At 45.3% G+C, this 18,865-nt stretch overlaps 1 protein-coding gene across 1 annotated transcript in view; it reads right to left on the bottom strand.

Annotated features, from left to right (window-relative positions):
* Vit (vitrin) overlaps positions 1–18,865 on the bottom strand; it is a 127,734-nt gene that overhangs the window by 51,360 nt on the left and 57,509 nt on the right. The window contains exons 4-6 of the mRNA XM_076558789.1: positions 13,857–14,013; positions 8,877–9,010; positions 2,049–2,126 (exon numbers count right to left, since the gene is read on the bottom strand). Coding sequence (XP_076414904.1) covers positions 2,049–2,126; positions 8,877–9,010; positions 13,857–14,013 — 369 coding nt within the window. The remainder of the gene's footprint in view (positions 1–2,048; positions 2,127–8,876; positions 9,011–13,856; positions 14,014–18,865) is intronic.

Below are 18,865 nucleotides of genomic sequence, written 5' to 3'. Positions count from 1 at the left end.
CATAGAGATAGGTAGGTAGGTGGGGAACAATTCAGCTTGGCCGTGGCTGGTGTAGATACGGGGAGCTTTGGACAGACCTCTGCTGCCTGGGGCTTTGAGACCAAACAGATTCCAAAAACTCCAAGGCAGTGTCTCTTACCTGTACTTCTCCCTGCGTTCCCCCCACAACTGTTACCTGCTTTAGGGCGATACAACCCATCAGTCTCCAAGGAACCAGCTACAGTCGCACCCTTGGGGAAATTGCTAAATCCTTCTAAAGCAGGATAAGATACTGGCGCTCTCTGCCTCAGGCTGTTGTAGCTCAGGGCTCTGGCACAGAGGGAGGACTTGGCAGATAGCTGTGATCACCCGATGTTGTGTGGGACCCTTCCCATTTTTCAGGTTCGGTCTGAGGGCTGAAGCCAGAAGGACCTGCACACTACTTTCTATACCAGGAAGTTTGCTCCTGAGCGTCCCACACCTGTGGCCATTCCAGGGTCATCTGCACAGTCACCAGTCTCCCCATTCAGTGAGGGAGAGAACAGTCTCGGGGTTAATTGGGCAATGGTAACTCTACACTTGAGATTTCTAAGGTTATCAGTGGCGTTAACACATCCCTGGCCAGACCCTCGATGGCTCCAGACCGGATGAGACAGGAAAGGAAGGTGACCTCACTTCAGAGCAACTCAGGCCCCAGGGCAGTCTAAAGAGAAGCCCAGAGTTCTGAGTGCAAGGGATGCCGGGTCCCTGGATTGGTATGCTACGAATGGAAGGAAGGGGTAGGGAGCGGACAAGAGTCGACTAGATAAAACACGACCCAGTTATCTGCACACATCACCTCTTCAGAAATCACCAGACGGACAGCGGGCTCTGTCACGCGCTCTCTCCTTCCGGTGTCCTCATCAAAGGAAGACAGGGCATAATACCTCAGATCTGGCTCTTAAGGGATCACCCCACTGTGGGGGATGGGGAGAGCTGAGCTGTGTGCTTGCAACTCAATAAATATGTCATGATCGCTTCAGCAATTCAAATGTCGTAAAAGGCATAGGCGAGGCCGTCACAAGATGAAAGATGGGCAGCTCCCAACGTGTCTGTGGAGGCTCATCAGACTGGGAGTCTGCACGCAGGGTGGCTAGCAGGAGAAAAAGCTAGCACGGCGATTTAGGGAGTGGTGTTTGGAGCCAGGCAGTCTGAGTTTGACTCTGAACTTTCCTAATTCCTTGCTGTTTGTCAGTGAAAACCTCACTCGACTTCTCCGAGCTCTGTTTTCTGCAAACTGTGCATGAGGGCTAAGAACAGGGCATCTGGGTCGCAATCCGGGCTGACTAAAAACTACCAAGGAAAGGTCTTGTCACAGTGCCTTGCCCACGGCAAATATTTAAGAAATGCTGGCTCTGGAAATTCTAGAGCCATGTCCGCCCTACGTCCACGAGTAGAACTTGAACCAAACCCATTCACCCGCCTTGTTTCTGGAATGCAGAATCCTGTGAGAAAGCACCTGACTGTGTGAGAAATCAAAGCACCTCCCAAGGCACCATACTGGATTTAGCACAGGAATTCCTTAGTCTCCGCAGCTGGTCCTGTGGAGGCTGGCTCAGGTGAGCCCCTCAGAAGTGCGTTTTGTCCTGACTCAGATTCTTTGCTTGGTTGCTTGCTGTTAGTGAATAAGCCCTATCATTCTCTCTCCTTTCCTTTGCTTTATAGCCAAGCAGAGGCAGCCTCTTCCCTTACAGTTGCCAGGAAACGTTTCTAGGCACAAGGTCATTATCATCATCTAAAGTAACAGTACAATAAAATTCCAGGTCCCAGTCACCCTGAATGAAGATGACGCAGATACAGAGACAGTATCCAATCGTGAAAAGAACAAAAAACCCCCTTCACTCCCAAGACACGTCTGTCTGATCGCATTGGTTGAGTGAGGTGCCCGGTTCCTGGCATCATTAACGCACCTCCAGGGTCAGCGGGACTTGACTGGGGACGATGTGAATTCCCACAACCGTCACCTAAAACGCGACATTACACGTTTATGAACTCAGACAGCTTGGATGAAATACCATGCGAGCACTTGCCTGCTTTGGCAGCTGGATGTTTGGACGATGAATATGTAAGAGCCGATGGGTAGGTTACGCCCCTTTGGGGTTTACTTTCTGCAAAAGAAGAGGGAGAGGAATTTATTTCCGGGGCTGGTTTTTAGATCTTTCGGTGCTGATAAGTGGATTATCTCTTTCCAGTTTATCTCTCTTGAGTTCAGGAACATCTGCCGCCCTTGCACTGAGTTGCTGTTGATTGCAATCGGAGAGCCAAGTGGCGTTTTGTTTTCCCGTGGAGCATTTGTTTTTATTAATAATAGAATGGGAGTAATAAAATCTGCATGACTCAGAGTTGCTTAATATTAGCAATTTCTTATTTTGCTCCTGAAGATGTGACATGTAAGCTAACTGGGCTCTGAGTGTGCAATTACACAAATAGACAGATGCAAAACATTGCACACAACCCACTTTCAGGTCCTGGACTAGCTGTCTGTGGATGGACGGTCGCCTCTCACTTTCACAGACCCTGTGGGATCCGTTTGAATTCCCGGGCACCATGGACACTTGAAAGTAATTGTACAGAGGTCCTCCTTGAAAACAACCATTGGTGGTCACTCGGGGAGAGATGTTAGATGCAAAACAAGGGGAAAGAGCAGTCTTGTCTAACAAGGACACAATAGAAGCAGAAAAAAAGAAAGACGTCAGGCCATCAGAGCTGGATCAGCAATGATCTGGCAGAGAAGTAAGTAGTCATCAAGCCTGGGGTGACTGAAATTGCCCCAGAAGGCTATTTCCCGCCGAGTCATCTAATTTCCAAGAGATGCCTGACAGTGGGCTTCGTTCTATAGTTAAGTTGAAAGTGCCGATGGAATTCAGATAGTTTCTTCCCCAACCCGTTACAAGTTCATTTGTCTGTTCGGAGCTGTTAAGATCCCAGGGCCATAAGCAGCGTCTCATGTAGTTAATGACTTAATATCTTTAAGGATTTATTTATTTATTTATTTATTTATTTATTTATTTATTTATTTATTTTGTGTGTGTGTGTGTGTGTGTGTGTGTGTGTGTGTGTGTGTGTGTGTGTGCGCATGCAGAGGCTAGATCTCCTGGAGCTGGAGTCCCAGGCATTTATGAGGACCTCAGTGTAGGTGCTGGGAACCAAACGCCAGATTTTTGCAAGAGCATCAAGTACTCTTAACCACTGATCCATCTCTCTAGCCCCATGGGGGGATATCTTTTTGTTTTGTTTTGGTTTTGGTTTTTTGGTTTTTTGAGACAGGGTTTCTCTGTGCAGCTTGGGAGCCTTTCCTGGAAATCACTCTGTAGCCCAGGCTGGCCTCAGACTCACAGAGATCTGCCTGCCTCTGGCTCCCGAGTGCTGGGATTAAAGGCGTGCGCCACCACCGCCCGGTTTATGGAGGAATATCTTAATGTTTAGGTCCTGGCTACAATCTCATTGCCCTCACTGGGGGAGGAGTGTCACTTGCTACCATATTTATATGAAAGCATTAATCTCTCAACCCAGGGACATCCTTGGAGAGAATGGTAAGGGGTGGTGTCAAGGGGGGAGTGGAGTGAGCAGGCCAGAATACGACCCAGGAATGTGCCCAACATCCCATTGACACAAGAATTGTGAGGTCCCTGAAAGTGCCTGAGACTAAGACAAACTGGGTTTCTATTTCTATGTTACTTTTTCATTTTATTTTTATTTTCACGGTCCTGAGGATCAAAGCCAGGGACCTTCACATGCCAGGTAAATGCTCTCCCACTGAGCTACCCTTAGCCCTTATTTTAACTTTTAATTAGCTACTATAATCTTCAAGACTGTATATATATTTTTTTACATTGTGAAAATATAAATAATGACATGGCCTCTAAAAAGTTATAGGGGTGTAATGAAAAAAATTGAAATTAAAAAGTGTTTGGAGCTGGATATGCCCACAAAGATGCAAAACCTTACTCAGACATTACCTGTAAGTTCCATTCAAAGGCAAAAAAATGAGGCAAACATTCTGGCTGACAGGTGCCTCTTACTTCATCACATTAAAACCATCTGGGGAGCAGAACGGGTCATTTCCAAGTCCTCAGCCGTGTCTGGGCCTGCCCTGAGCAGACCCTGGTTGAGGCTGCTTCGGACCTCATGAGGGCCTCCTGGCTGTGGGCCACAACGAGTTCACACAGAGAGAAGCTGAGGCCTCGCCTCTACCCATTTACTATTCTTCTCATGATTAAAACTGAGGAGTTGTTAGTGTTTCTGTTGAGCATCGGCTCAGCTGTCTGAAACGTGGATCAAAGTACAGAGGGCAGTTGTTAGGGGACCTTCTCTGGCCGCACACAAGTCTGCACTGTCCAAGGATCACCAGGACCGAAACCACACACCCCATCTCTCCCCGACAGCTCCCAGAGCCCCAAGGCAGATTAATTAAAGAAGCACAGTGACCTATAAAAATTAGAAATAAAAATCCAGAGGAAGGTCACATAGGCACCCGAGCCTTCTGAAGAGGGTTTTGACATGATCCGGTTGTACTTGTTGGCCGTGAACTTCTGAATCACAGGGTGTCCTGGGTTACAACCTTATGAGACAGTGCCCTCCCTGACATCCCTTTGAAAGAGGACTCCTAGTCACTGCATAAACACACAAGCTTATTATCTTTGGCCACAACTGTTTTCTGTTAAATGTCACAAGGTAGGATGAGGGGAGATGGAAATTGAGATTTATAGGGAATAAACTTATTAAACTGATTTTTATTGCAAAAATGAAAAGTGAACAACAACAAAAATCCGTAACCCTCCATGTCTTCCCTTTCCAGGAATAAAGTTTTCCTTTAAAGCCCTGGTGTGATTCCTGTACACCACACTGAGTTGTAAGTTCGGATGCTTAGGCAGGAGTTGCTGGGTATATTCCTATGTGGAGGCTGTATTTCTCTCTACTCCACTAGATGCTGACATTGTCTGCTGCGGGATGTCTTTCTGTACACTGTGAATATGTGTTGCTCTGATTAGTTGATAAATAAAGCTGCATTGGCCTACGGCAGGGCAGGATAAGGCTAGGTGGTTCAAACTGAAGAGGAAAGGAAGAAGGGTGGAGTCGGGGGAGATGCCAGCCTCCCCCGCCCAAGGAACAACAAGATGCCAGCAGACCGATAACACCGAGGCCACCTGGCAACATATAGATTAATAGAAATGGGTTGAGCTTAGTTTTAAGAGGTGGCTAACAAGAAACCTGACCCATAGGCCATACAGTTTGTAAGTAATATAAGCCTCTGTGTGTTTACTTGGGACCAAGCGGCTGAGGGACGTGGGTGGGAGAGATTCATGCAACCGCAGGGGCCTGGCAGGATCGGAGAAACTTCCCTCTACAATTGTCATTTGGTCTCTGCTCTGAATTCTGTTATAACTTATGCTGTGGTTGATGCCCTTCCATGATCTGATAAAGAAACCACACTTCACTGTATAACTTAGCAGGTTCAGGGAAACAAGGATTGTCCAATTGGAGGAAAGTCCTAGAAGGTCTGTTTTTTCTTTTGTCACAATTCTGATGGATGGAGAAAATAAGGGTTTGGGACCTGGGATGCCTAATGAGGATCAGAAAACCACCTAGTCTGGAAGAGCTATGGTCTAATGAGACATCTCTCTCTCTCCACAGGGAATTTCTCCTTAGGATAATCCCATCACATCCAATCTTGGTGGGAGGCCAGGCAGCTTTGAGCTAGAATCTAGTTTTAAATTCTATGGAACTTCCTTAGAGAAAATAGGAGATCAAGATCTTGAGCAACGAGAGGGTAAGGTGAGCATAGGACATTATTTTGTGCTCCATATCAAAAGAATGAGCAGCTTTCACTGGCCAAACTCAGGGGACATGAAATACAATAACATGATGATGGTTTGTCGCGTCTGGTGGATAATATCTTATATTATTTTCAAGTCCACATTAAAAACAACAGTACAGGGTGTGTGTGTGGGGGGGGCCACTAATGTGGAAGGAACGACACAATAGGAAGAATTATAATTTTGCAGTTACAGTTTGCCCTGTTTCTGTAGCGTCCGAATCTGTGATTCAACTAGTCTGCCATTAAAATACTGGGAAACAATTTGCAGCTGTACTGAACTTGCATGTGGTTTTTTCCTTGTCACCGTTTCCTCAACAGCAGAGGGGAACGGCTACTTACACAGCATCCACATTGTTGAATGAATCTAGGGACGACACCATGATCCGAGAAGATGTCCACAGGTTATATGCAGACACGGTACCATGGTACACAAGGCCTTAGAACAGCTTGTAGATTTTGGTGCCCCGAGAAGCGCGGACTAGTGTCTTATTGTGAAGCCAGGATGGGGAATGGGTCTTAGAATGGCTGAGTAAGCATTCCTGGAGAATAAGTTACTCAAGCTGTTTAAAGTATCACCCTGCTTGCTAATTAATTCCACATATCTTGGCCCTGGAGAAGTATATTATACTAGCCAAACAATCAAATTTGGTATCAGCAACAATTAAAGAAACTGGAAGTATAGCCAGCCCTTTGATAGGGCTATTGTACTATGACACCATGGAGATCTGATGATATAACCTATCCTTTTCCAAATATTTAAGTTGAGGGTCTGGATTGATGGCTCAGTGGTTAAGAGCACACGCTGCTCTTGCAGAGGATCTGAGTTTGGTTCCCAGCACCCACATGATGGCTCACAACCGTCTGTAACTCCAGTTCCAGGGTTTCTGATATCCTCTTCTGGCCTCTATGAGTACCAGGCACACACGTAGCTCACATATGTAACATGCAGGCAAAACACTCATATACATAAAATAAAAATAAATAAATATATTTTTAGAAATATATACTGAAGATGGATCCAATCACTCACAAAAGATGTTGGCCCCATTTTGGGTCAGTACTGTAGGATACACTAATAGACAACCAGCCTAGACTTCATAGATGCTATTGTTATTCATGATGACAAGATGTGATGTGCTGGGGGAATTAAAAGAGACTGAAAGGACATGACAACTAAATGCTAGGTATAATAGGATCATATCACAGATATCCCCCCCCCCAAAAGGGGATAAATTATTATAAGGATGTGAATCAGAACTCTTTACTAGACAAATACCATGACAGGCTCCTAATAACTCAGTTAAGAACTAGGCCTCAGTTCCTGCATCTTGAAACTGGATAGACAGTTTCTGAGGAAGCCATGAACAAAGGGCAATGTCCCTGGCAGTAAGGATGAGGAGAATTGCATGTACTAGGTCTGTGCCAACTTCCCCCCATCCCCCAGGTGCCTCAAGGCAATAACCAAATAAGGACAAAGCATGGGACTTGTCCAGACTTGCCCAAGAATGGAAAAGCTATAGCCTTAGCCAATGCCTGCTAGCCCTAACTAATTAGAAACATACTAATATGATTGCCACTGGCATAAGCCAATCATAGATAAAATCATCTAACTGACCCTGAAACTCCCCTTAGCTGTGCTTAAAAGGAGCTTACAAGTCCCTCTGTATATTTTGTATATACAGGTGAACGACCTCACATACATGATGGTATAATAAACGCTCTTGTTGATTGCATCGTGACTGGTGGTCTTTTATGGGACTTCTTGCAGACCCTAACAGTTATATCAATGTTCACTTTCAGATGTGGTACTGTGATAGTTACTTAGGAAAATGTTGGCACTCCTAGTAAGTAACAGTACTTACAGATGAAATGTCAAGGATGTTTGCAGCACTTTCCAGAAAAGTTATCTTTAAATGATAGATATGCAAGTAGGTAAAACAAAAAAACGTTAACAATTAAGGATGGGTATTCACTGTGCTACCTTTTAAATTTCCTGTTACGTTATTTTCAAAATAAAGGACTGGATTGGAGAAATAAACAAAAATGGGAGAAGCAGTTCATGGTGGCTCAGGGAGAGCTGGTTACCTTTCCATTGTGAAACTACGCTACTGGAGTTTTGAGAGGGAGTGGGAGAGTCAGAATTGTTATCTGTAAGACTTCCATGGTGCTAGAGAGTTGAGCTGAATAGTGAAGCAATAAATTGAACAAAAAATCATAATAATCTAAAATCAAATTGTGACTCATTCTTTCCCTCCTGTGATGCCTCCTATCTGTCTCCCAGAGAGGCACAAGGAAAAATGTTCTAGATATGGGGTCCATCTGGCCCACCTGAAGGACTAGTTTTGTTTTTTTTAAAAAAAAACTTGATAAACCTGATTCAGTTTACTCAGAGTTGGACTGGACTTGCAGACAACCATGATGCAGTTAAAATGAGCAGCGGATGCACTATTTCCAAATCTGACTTTTGTAGTGATTTTTCATGCAAATTATTGTTGGTTTTAAATACTTGGCGCTGGTTACTGTTCGAGAAAGGTCAGAGGCACAACAAAAGCCAGTATCAGAGCTTTATTAGGAGGGGTGGGGGTGGGGGCAACAGAAGAGAGCGCCCAGGCCTGGGAAGAGGCACATGTAAAGACAGAGAGTGAGAGAGAGTGGGAGGGGGAGCAGAAAGAGAGAGGAGGAGTCTGTGTCCGGCTTTTTAAGGATTCCCCACGCGCAGGTGGGCTTATGGAGCTACGCCATGCATGCACAGATTGCATGACGCTGCTCCGTGCATTTGCGCAATCACGCAGCGCCCTGGTGATGTAAGAAGTAAGACCCCTTGCTTAGCTACTGAACTGCGCATGTGTGGCCATATAGCTGGAGTGGCAGAATCCTAACAATTATTATCCATTAGTTCACAGTTCTTGTTTTTGGAATGAATGCTTCATATATTTCTGAAATGAGGTGGGCTAGAATATGCAAAACCTAAAAGCAACTGAGAGACTACATTTGATCCTGGTGGTACCTCGGAGGTCTGTCTTCAGGGTGTGACCATTACCTGAGATGATGAAGGACTCTCTCCACCTGGGCAGCGATAAAGACTGAACACCATTAGCGTAACTTCCTTTGTACCCAGACTGCCCAGCGACTTTCCGGACAAGTATTTTCCCTCCTGAATTATCCAGCACGCCACTATGAAAAGGAGAAAAACAAACTTACATAGAAGAAGGTGTAGAAATACTGCCTGACACCAACACACCTGTCTCTGTCTTTGCTCAGACACAGGAAAGGTTAAGGGAAGGTTTGCTTCGGTTTGCAGCCCGACCCCCAGCATGGTGTTTCCACCCCTGGACTTGGGACCTGGTCTCCAGGTCAAATGTCCTTTTCTTCTTGGCTCTTATGACTCGATTTTCTTATTTCCCAGCTTTTCCATTCTTACTCTTTTGTTGTGTATTTCTGGTCTTGTCTTTTTAAAAATTAATTAATTATTTTTAATGAATTAAATTAAAGTTAATTATTTTTAAATTAATTAATTAATTCTTTTTTGATTACTTACTTATTTTTTTCTTTTTTAGACAGGGTTTTGCTACGTAAATCTCGTGCACTATGCAGAGCAGGTTGGCCTCAAGCTCAGAAATTTGCCTGCCTCTGCCTCCTGAGTGCTGAGATTAAAGGTGTGTGCTACCACGCTTAGCCTTTCCTCTTTCCTCTATCCTAGTTTTAAAACCTATGGAACTTTCTTAGAGAGATTCTCTGTTTGTGGAAAATAAGTTAATAGCATCCCGGATTTCTGTTCGTCCCTTCAGACCTCTCTATTTATCCTCCCAATGGGTAGTGATATCTCTTTCTGAAGAGTTTTTCTACTCTCTCAGACATTGGTCCAAGAAAACCACTCCAGTCCCCCCTTCCCTCCTGCTCTTCCTTCTTCCCTCTCTCCCTCTTTCCCTCTCTCCCTCCCTCCTTCCTTCCTTTCTTTCCTTCTTTTGAGACAAGGTTTCCCTATGTGTCCCAGGCTAGCCTCAAAGCGCATTACTTAAGCCAAGCTGGTCTTGAACTCCTAACCCTCTTGCCTCCCCCTCTATGCCTGGCTTTCTAATGGTTTTCCAAACTCTTGTTGAGTCTCTATTTGTAGGTCTCACTTTGTTGCTCAGGTTGGCTCTGGACTCCTGAACTCAAGCAATTCACCTGTCGCAGCCTCCTGAGGACCTCAGACTGTGGCGTGTGCTGAGTCTGAACATTAAGCTTCCCACTAGTTCTTTGAAGTAAAACTTGGTGCCTGACGATTTCTAATTTGACTTTGAGGATATCACAGAATGAATTCAGTCACTTGAAGGAGCAGGATAAAACTATTAACAGTGCATGGTTCTTTGAGGGAAAGGAGGAGGACGGAGAAGAGGAGGAAGAAGCGGAGGAGACAGAGGAAAAGGAATGGAATCCTCGAAGGTTGGAAATTGTTCCTTGATTTCTCGGATTTTTACCAGGTTTTACACCCTGATGTATAGGGACTGGCATATCCATCTGTTGGGCACGAGGCCCACCCCCAGGTCCTAAATAGCACCTTGACAATGTCATTACCTTGCTCTGGAGTCTACCATGGCTCCTCTGGGGTTCTGTAATTTATGGCATATGAATAAAAAGCACAAGGATTTGTTCCCATCAACACAGATCCTTCCCTCCAGGGGTGAGGCTGCCATTTCCTGCCCTCCTCACTCCACAGTGACTCAACAACTTTCAACACTCCAATTCCCGATGGCCACGGAGAACGTGATAATAGCACTTGACATGTAAAACACTTAATGGCTTTAAAATCATCTCACACATGTCTCACTACATCTTCCCAGCAAACTTCAGAGCTGGGGGGGGGGGGCGGAGAAGGATGTAACTCCCTGTGCCTTAGAAACAGGCTGTGCCAATGAGTCACTCAAGATTTTGTAACTAGTGCCTTGTGATGGGGATTTGAACGCAGGCAGGTCTCACGGATCTCAAACCCTGAGTCTGTCCCTGAGTTTGGGGTATTTCTTAGGGTTCAGGAGCACAAACACTCCGGAGTCCTTCTAATTCCTTGTCTCTTCCTGTAGCCTTTACTGCCCCACCTCACCACCCCATTCACATGGCTCACATTGGGCCGCTGCCTTCTCTGGGTCCCTTTATTACCCCTGCCCTTCCTCACAGGGAGCCTGACGCCATCTTGCTTCCACCACCATCTTGGACTTTTGTTCTCATAACATTCTTGGTGATTTACTGTCTTCTACTATCTCTAAAGATTTTTGGAATTAATTTTGTTTCTTAGACCAATGGAAAAAAATGAAAAACAAATTAAAAAATTATTGTTATATGTATAGGTGTTTTGCCTGCATGCATGTATGTGTACCATATGTATGCCTGGTGCCCACAGGGGCCGGAAGAGGGCATCAGGATACCTCAGAACTTCCTGTCTCCCTCTCCCTCCCTCTCTCCTTCCCTTCCTCCCTCCCTCCATCTCTCTGTCTCTGTCTATCTGTCTGTGTCTGTGTCTGTCTGTCTGTCTCTCACTTTCTTTTCTTTCTTTCCTAAATCAAAGGTAATTAGCTGAGCAGGGACTCATATTTCATGAGCCTTCCTGATTCCCTTTGCATGGATTAGCCAATCATGTCATTGTGAAGTTCAGCTCCATCAGCTGGATGAGATGCAGTCACGATCCATGTCAGGGATAAAAATAATGGAGCCACGTTGGCCCCGGTGTGTAGCTAGCCCGATTTGGCTTCTGGCACATCCTTACAAAAAAAATTGAATTTGTGTTCATTCATGGCACTGATGTTATTTCTATTTTTATTTTATTTTAATTTTTTGGTTTTCGGAGATAGGATTTCTCTGTGTAATTTTGTTGCCTGTCCTGGATCTCTCTCTGTAGACCAGGCTGGCCTCAAACTCACAGAGATCCTTCTGGCTCTGCCTCCTGAGTGCTGGGATTAAAGGTGTGTGCCACCACCGCCTGGCTACTGATGTTATTACTAATACCAGCCAAGCCTGATGACCAGAGAAAGAACCCAGAACCCATGTAGGAAAAAAACTGCATGAAGTGGTGTGCATTTATAGTAAGGACTTCTATTGAGAGATGAGAGGCAAAGACTGTGGAGTCGCCTTCGGGCCTTCAGAGTAGCTCATGGGCCAGCTAGCCTGAATTATGTAGGATGGCAGAAACAAGAGAGACCCCCACCTCAATAAGGTGGAAGGACAGAACTCCTCCAAATTGTCTTCTGGGCTCCACCCACAGGACAGGCCATGTGTGTGCCTCCCCCATAAATGAATGAATGAATAAATGAATGAATGAATGAATGAATGGTTTAATTAACTAACTAATGGTCAGTTTGAGATGAGCCTGAGCCCAGATATGATGCCTCAGTGTGATCAATATCCCTTTGCCTTGAAAGACTAAAGTAAGTCACTCATGAGAACACAGCTATTCACGATATGGTAGATGAGTATTAAATCCCTGAATTCAAGTTAGCTGGAATGTTTGAGCCCAGGTCTGTTCTTGCCCACCTGCTGTTCTGACAGTGGGAGGCGACTCTCCAGGGGAGGGACTGAGGTCCCCCGGAGTACTCTCCCTTGGTGGTACATCTCAAATCTTGCTTCCTGAAAAACAGATTCTCTTTGTGCAAAACAAAGCTAACAACATCCTGAATTCCTGTTTGTCCCTTCAGACCTCTCTATTCATCCTCCCAATGGGTAGTGATACCTCTTTCTGAAGAGTTTTTCTTCTCTCTCAGACATGGGTCCAAAGAAACCATAATGACTTCGGGTTGCTCAAAAACAAGCAGTGAGTCTTGTTTTTGCCTCATCTGTATTTTTTTTTTTCACTGACTTCTTACATCCCACTTGGCACACGGGGCTTGTTCCCTGTTCCCTGGAACATCCTTCTCATTTTTCTCTTTAGGCATGTGTCCATTCTTCATAAGGCCTTTTCTGGTCAGGACTCCTGCAGAGTATATGTACACCCCCCTCATTCCGTACACCGAGCGGTACTGGGCCCCTCTAGTTCTTGTGGAAATGTGTGACCTGAGGCTCTGGGCTAGAAGTCAGGGACAGGGAGGTACTCTGCTTTCTTCGTTGAAGCTGTGACTGAATTCAAAGCACGCCATGCCTCTTGTCGTCCTCCCCCAATTCCAAAGTGACAGCTGGACAAGTGGTACCACCTGTCACCCTCCTCTGTCTCCAGTCCATCACCATAGCTCTGATATGTCCGCTCCCCCCAAACTCTTGGTCCTCCCTACCCATTTCCTTGCTCAGCACAGGTAGGAAAAAAATGTGCTATACAGGATCAGGAACTTTCTTTTCTTTGCCATGGTCATGAAAGAATACAATTCCTCCTCCTCCTCCTCCTCCTCCTCCTCCTCCTCCTCCTCCTCTTCCTCCTCTTCCTCCTCTTCCTCCTCTTCCTCCCCCTCCTCCTCAGGGGGAAGAACGCTCAGCTTAATATCTACTTCCACAATGCGTGTCTGTTACCTGTATTTTCATTCTTCCGTATCCCCTAATATTTAGCCCTTTTTTAAAATTCTCTTTTCTACATGTAATGTTGTACCCACACATCCATATGTTATTGGCTAGATTCAGAACATGGTTTTTAATTTTTTGGTGGTGGATCCATACATAAAAATACACTCAACAGTGAAATCATAGCATCTGTAGAATCTGATGTGATGTGCCACAGCAGCCATTCCAAATGACTATTCTAACTGTACACATGTTGACAGAATTAGAAAGTTCTGGGGGTCTGGTTAATTACGATGTGTGATTTTTGTTTTTGTTTGCAATTTTTTTTTAAATAATAAAAATTTAAAGTAAAAAAAGGGTGGGGGAATATGTTAGTCAAGTTTTGTAAGGGTGCTATGAAAGGAGACACAGGGTCATGCGTGACTTCTGGGACAATTTTGCAAATGGAATGCTGGAGGCTCAACTAGATTTGTACATTTTTGCTTGCTAATTACCGCAACCCTGCACCAGAGGCTCCCCGACAGCACTTTGATCACTGGTTGTTGAGTAGGTCACAGCCACCCACCTGTGAACCGCGGCGCCACACACGCTGGAGTAAGACGCGTAGACCCCAGTACCGTAAACGTGGTATTTGGGGTCCTGGCATCCTGCTGGACATTTCACCAGGAACTCAGGATTGATGATCTTCCCAGCTTTGACATCACAGTTGATCTGAGGCACAGCTGGGAATACAAAATGAGGTCAAAATTACCCCCTGCGGTGCCAGTTTATATATGAGGTGAAACTGTTAGGTCATAAGTATTCATTTACTTAATCTCTAAAAGTCTAATCTGAATTGACCCTGTATCCATTCCTTCCTTATAATGAGGGTAAAGACATAGCAAAAATGTTCTTCAGACCAACAGAATGATGACATCCATTGCCTTTAACATGCTAAAACAAACAAACAAACAAACAAACAAACAAACACCCACAAAAGTAAAGGCCGACTCCTGTTCTTGTTTGGACATCTAATTAATTGAAAATAATTCTGAGAAAAGAACCACCTCCCTCCATCAAAATGTGATCTGGAATCAACGGAAGGAGGAAACTACTGGTTTTCCAGATGCTCTGTGATTTTTTTCCCAGGAAGAGGAAAACACTTAGAGGAGGCAGGAAAGACGTTCCGGGAAAGGCAGATAAGAGGAGCTTGGGTTGTAGAGCCAAAGATAACTGAGGTAAGGTGGCTTGGGTGGCAAAAGGAGAGAGAAGTGGCTAGATGGGACCCGCCAGGCTCAGGGGGATGGAGCTGTTGTGTTCTGTGCCAGATGTGGGAAGACATGTCAAGTCCTTGGACAGCGGAAGTTATATTCAAAGTGACCTTTTTGCTTGGGTCCTAGAGGAGTTCTTTGGCCTAGATGTTAGATATTGGGTTGCTACAGGACCCATCTTTTGCCTCTGAAGTTGAAAAGCTGGGTCCTCCCCATTGAGCATCCAGGGGAGTGTATCCATTCCTGTCTCCAGCCTCTTCCTCTTTGTCACAGCTACAGGAAGGCCTCCGGGATGGGAAAGCTTGCCTGAGGATGAGGTACAAAACATGTTTTGCTGACAGTGTCGGAAAAGGGGTTGGATGCTTCTCTGCAAAGATTTTTTTTTTGTCCTCAAAAAAGAAAGGTTCTCTCAAGTCACAGCTTCGTAAACTGTGGGTTGCACAGCTCTGCGAGTTCAAGGACAGCCTGGTCTGCACAGTGAGATCTTTTCTCAAAAAAACCAAGAGAGAAAGAACATGAAGTTGGGCGGCAGTGGAGAAAGAATATGGCAAAATTTATTTTATTTATGGGTGACTGCATGAGTGCTCACGCCTGTGTGTGTGTATATATATGTGTATATGTGTTTTCATATGTCTGAGGAGGTCAGAAGAGGGTAACTCCCCTGCAGTTGGAGTTACAGGTGACTGTGAGCCACTCAGTGGGGGTGCTGGGACCCAAACTCAGGCCCACATGATTGAGCAGTAAAGGCTCTTAATTGCCAAACCATTGTCCACGTCACTGTACTTCATGTTTACATGTAGCTCTCAGTATGGATAATTACAAAATTCAAACGTTGACCAACTCTGCAAAGTGTTGAAGATTCTCTATAGTATCAAATATTTAGATAAGATTTAATTTCTTTCTTTTTTTGGGGGTGGGTGGGTGGGTGGGGTTTTGAGACAGGTTTTCTCTGTGTAGTTTTGGTGCCTGTCCTGGAACTCGATCTGTAGACCAGGCTGGCGTCAAACTCACAGAGATCCGCCTGCCTCTGCCTCCCAAGTGCTGGGATTAAAGGCGTGCGCCACCACTGCCCGGCAAAATTTAATTTCTTTAAATGTAAAAATAAACAAGCATGTCCATCTCATTAACATGCAGATTTGCTTCTGTTGTTAATAAATGGTAAAGTGATGTGAATCCCAAAGAATTGCTCTAAAATAATTTTGTGGTTATTAGTAAGTATATTATTTATATATCTTTTTCTGTACACCTGTATACCCAGGAGACATGAAAATTTCTGACCCCAAATGGGTTGTGAGTGGGACTTTAAGAAGCTTGCCCTAAAGGCCCCTTGTGTTGGTGCCCACCATTAATCCCAGGATTCAGAGGCAGAGGCAAGTCGGTCGTTATGACCGGCTTGTTCTACATAGCAACTTCCTGGTCAGCCAGAGCTACATAGAGACTCAATCACAACAAACACACGAGCCTGTCCAGGTGACTGAACAGGTAGGAATGCGTTCAGTTCTGGGTCCTGTCTTTAGAAGAGATTCCAAACATGATTCTAAAACATAAACGCAGTCCAGCGCGAGCATGCTCACACGGATGCTCGAAAACCCTAGGTGGGAGTCAGGATTGACGGAAAAGGGTCATTCAGAGGGGAGGGGTCCTTTGTCTGGGCTAGCAGCACGGTTGTGTGAGCCGTGACACCGGAGGGGGGCGCTGTACTGGAAGAGTCAACTTGCCAGAGAGGTAAATTTGCCAAGAACTTTCTAGGAATCGATGCTCCCCTGGTCGGAATGGGCTGTCACCCGGAGCGATGAACCGGCCTTTGGTGGAAGTACGCAAACAGAACGGTTGTAAGGGGGGGGTTCTGTCGTGGGTAGGAGGTGGAATTAAACCCCTCCCGGTGCGAAGAGCCTGTGATTACACTCAGAGATCCGGGAGCTTTGCCAGGCCACCCACCCTCTGAGTTACTGAGATGCTCTCGGAGTTGTTAATGCTTTCCAGCTGTACCCCAAAGCTCCTGCTCCTCCCCCTCCTTAACCCTGATGTAGCCGAACTGAGCAGTTACGTTTCATTCAAGTTGGAGAGAGAGAGAACGGAACTTGAACTCCTGCTCCCCGCCCCCCCCCCCCGCCTCTCTCCCCCTCCCCCACCCCCCCTCCCACAAGCTTTGCCATTCAGGGCTAGGCCAGCATGGTGCTCCTCCTGGGAGCCAGGGTAGGGCTTGATCACAGGCTTCAGCAATTTGTGGTCTACATTTAGAACGGGAGCTCCGTGCTTAAAAACATTTCGTTGCGTCCTCCCCACCAAAGTTACTTCTTTTTAACCTTTTGTTCTTTTAAGCTCTGATACCCAAGGCTGTGCTTACTATTTTGAATCTTAGAGTATATATATATATATTTTTTTTAAGGCAGTTCGGCAGTAAAGATGTCCGTGTTGTCTCCCCGGATGTTGCTTGGTCCCTGGAGGTAACTGGGGTGCTCAACTCCCATTTCCTTCACAGATTCCTCCTAACTACATCTCCTCCCTTAGACGGGAGGAAAACAGCTGACTCCTGGGTCTTGGTTTTTTGAAATAGGAGATAGCAAACCCTGTGGATTGGGATTACGCGTGGATGACACGTCAACACTCCGAGATTTGGGATCTTTTGGAAGGCTAACCAAGTCTTTTGGAGTGAAGTGAAGCCAAATCTGGAAACCTATTGAATGCTCAGGGTATTTACATAGTGCATGCTGTGGGATTTTCCATGATATCTGTGGCTAGAAAGACAAATGGAAATGCCCTATGGGAATACTTTGCATCAATCTAATCAGCTTTTTCTTTAAGGGACATTTTAGTTGTTAGTGTTCTCTCTCTCTTCTCTCTTCTCTCTTCTCTCTTCTCTCTTCTCTCTTCTCTCTTCTCTCTTCTCTCTTCTCTCTTCTCTCTTCTCTCTTCTCTCTTCTCTCTTCTCTCTTCTCTCTTCTCTCTCTCTCTCTCTCTCTCTCTCTCTCTCTCTCTCTCTCTCTCTCTCAAAATACGCCCAGGAAATAAATATTTCAAACACAGTATGTTGTCTGTCCCCAACCTGATGAGCAAAGTTGGGTGGCTGAAATAACTTCGTCCCAGGAGATGAGGCAAATGAAGTGCAGATGCTCGCACAACTTTGGAAAAACAAGGAGAGATGGCAAAGTGTGGCTAAAGGTCAAATAGTTGTTAAATTTATACAGAAAATTAAGCCAGAGAAAGTGAACTAATTAAGTTTTGCAGAGTAATTGCCAAGATCATTGGAAAGTGTAGTCAGTGCCCAGCTAGGAAAAAAAACAAGCCATTTTGTATTTCTCTGACAGCAATTCTTTGAGTATATGAAAATCACTTTTTAAAAAAATTTTTTTTTCACGGTATTCTCCCTGTTGCTTGTAAAGAGATCTGTTTTCTTGCAACGAATCTTATCCGACTCTACTTGGCGACAGATGAAATGACTTATCTTTGCTTTGTAAGTGGGTTTTACCGTCACGATACACAATTTACATTCATTTTTATACCTTCTTCCTCTCAGCTCTGGGTTTTATCCACGAAATACATGGAGTAGACTTCTTTAAAGGGGAGAATCAGCGAGGAAGACCTGGTAGCATCCTGCTTGGGTGTGAGGGAACATCAGACATCCATCAAAAGCGTTTCCGCTGTTATCCCCAGGAAAGCACTTAGAAGTTTGAGAAACAATTCTTTCCAAGAGCACTCAAATAAAGCAAGACAAAAGCCTCCCCCATCTTGCTGGTGAGGGGGAAGCCACGGAGACACAGGACAGAAGTCGCTGACATCCGGGGCTTTCTGAGATGCTTAGATCCCTAGCGCAGCGGGCCGGCAGCTCGGGCCTGACAGCTTTTGTTTCTGCCTTCTCTCAGCTCCTTCTGATGGGTCCTAAGCCTACCTACCTTGCTTCCTAAAGTCACCATCATGTTCACACCACAGCATCTCAGTGCCAGCCACGAATTCCTTCCCAGAGGCCCTAGGAATCAGCCCTGGGACAAGACGTCAGATTCCCGTATGTCACCTGTATTATCACAGATGTCCCATTTCAGAACAGAAAACTGATGGTCTGAGCCGGTATTTTAACGTACAATTATGGTCTTCGAGGAGGAAGCCAGGCAGAGTCATGCCCACCTGTAATCCCAGCACTCAGGAGGCAGAGAGAGGAAGATCCCAAGTGAGAGACCAGTCTGGACTACACAGCGAGACCCTGTCTCAAAAGCAAAACAAAATTCTTTAGAAAGAGAGAGAGAAAACTGTAAGTGTTCATGCTGTGCGTGGGCCTCCTGCCTGAGCTAATATGCTGGGTTTTGGCAGGTGTGGTACCCAATAAGCC

The sequence above is a fragment of the Peromyscus maniculatus genome, chromosome 22 (genome assembly GCF_049852395.1).
Source record: "Peromyscus maniculatus bairdii isolate BWxNUB_F1_BW_parent chromosome 22, HU_Pman_BW_mat_3.1, whole genome shotgun sequence".
Lineage (NCBI taxonomy): Eukaryota > Metazoa > Chordata > Mammalia > Rodentia > Cricetidae > Peromyscus > Peromyscus maniculatus.
The sequence above is the reverse complement of the archived record's forward strand: the minus strand, read 5'-3'. Positions and strand labels throughout refer to the sequence as shown.